Below are 1,757 nucleotides of genomic sequence, written 5' to 3' on the forward strand. Positions count from 1 at the left end.
ATACTATGACTTTTTTCGACATACAATAGTATGACTTTTTTCATGACTTTTTTGACATGCTATACTATGACTTTTTTCATGACTTTTTCGACATGCAATACTATGACTTTTTTCATGACTTTTTAGACATTCTATACTATCACTTTTTTCAACATACTATACTATGACTCTTTTCATGACTTTTTCGACATTCTATACTATCACTTTTTTCAACATACTACACTATGACTTTTGTTATTTTGTTTTCAACATACTATGACTATTTTTGACATGCTATACTATGACTTTTTTCATGACTTTTTTCAACATACAATACTATGACTTTTTTCATGACTTTTTCAACATGCTATACTATGACTTTTTTCATGACTTTTTCAACATACAATACTATAACTTTTTTCATAACTTTTTAGACATGCAATACTATGACTTTTTTCGACATGCTATACTATGACTTTTTTTCATGACTTTTTAGACATACTATTCTACGACTTTTTTCGACATACAATACTATGACTTTTTTCATGACTTTTTCGACATACAATACTATGTCTTTTTTTGACATGCTATACTATGACTTTTTTTAAAAATTATATATGACTTTTTTCATGACTTTTTGACATACAACACTATGACTTTTTTCATGACTTTTCGACATACAATAGTATGACTTTTTTCGTTACTTTTTCGACATAGTATACTATGTCTTTTTTTGACATGCTATACTATGACTTTTTTCATGACCTTTTCGACATGCTATACAATCTTTTTTTGACATGCTATACTATGACTTTTTCAATACTTTTTTGACATAGTATACTATGTCTTTTTTCAACATACAATAGTGACTTTTTTTCGACATGCTATACTATGACTTTAACATACTACACCATGACGTTTGTTATTACTTTTTCAACATAGTATACAATGACTTATTCGACATACAATACTATGACTTTTTGGGCATACTACACTATGACATTTTTCATTACTTTTTAGACATAATATACTATGACTTTTTTCAACATATACAGTAACAATATGACTGACAACACACAAACAAAAAGCCCCTTTTATTTTAAAGTATGAACAGCCAAAAGCAGGAAATACAATTTGAATTATTGATATGTGAATTCACACTGCAAAGACTAAGGCTCACTTGGAAACAGACTGCATCCATTATCGTTATAACTATAACACAAATCAGTCTTAAATGCTGAAACATCACGGGAACAAATTAGCTTCAAATTTTGAATAGAGAACAAAACACAGCCCATTCCATTATTATTCCATATCTACGTGAAGGCCATTAAACGTTCTCCTAAAACATGTGTAAATATCCTAAGTCCAAATTTTAATGTTTTCATCTGTCACTATTTATTTCCTGTTCTTTTTTCTTCCAAAGAGAGATATCATAACCAGAGTGGGCAGAGAGTTGTATTAACTTTTAGTATGATGCTTCTGTGATCAACAACAACCAATATACAGTCTTACTCAAATCTCTTAAATAATCATATTAGTCGTCTGGCTCCAGTGCATTGACAGTTGTCAGTCTATCGAGGCCACATCCCCCATGCCAGCCCTGGCAGGACGAGTGCGATGATGACGGAGGAGAACAGGTTGACTGCGTTGTTGTCTAAGATTGGTTTCCCACAGATCCGCCGGGTCGTGGCAGACTCATAACTTACCACCTTATTGATGCTCGCGTCAAAGCCTAAAGACAGACAAAGGAAGGAGAAATAATGGATTATTACCTC

General features: G+C 31.6%; 1 protein-coding gene across 1 annotated transcript in view; it reads right to left on the minus strand.

The window, feature by feature from the left end:
- Positions 1-1,058: 1,058 nt before the first annotated feature.
- The window catches only part of tmem19 (transmembrane protein 19), a 9,546-nt gene continuing 8,847 nt past the window's right edge, over positions 1,059-1,757 (minus strand). The window contains exon 8 of the mRNA XM_034863625.1: positions 1,059-1,714. Coding sequence (XP_034719516.1) covers positions 1,554-1,714 — 161 coding nt within the window. The 3' untranslated portion in view covers positions 1,059-1,553. The remainder of the gene's footprint in view (positions 1,715-1,757) is intronic.

This window comes from Etheostoma cragini, chromosome 23 (assembly GCF_013103735.1).
Source record: "Etheostoma cragini isolate CJK2018 chromosome 23, CSU_Ecrag_1.0, whole genome shotgun sequence".
Taxonomy (NCBI): Eukaryota; Metazoa; Chordata; class Actinopteri; order Perciformes; family Percidae; genus Etheostoma; species Etheostoma cragini.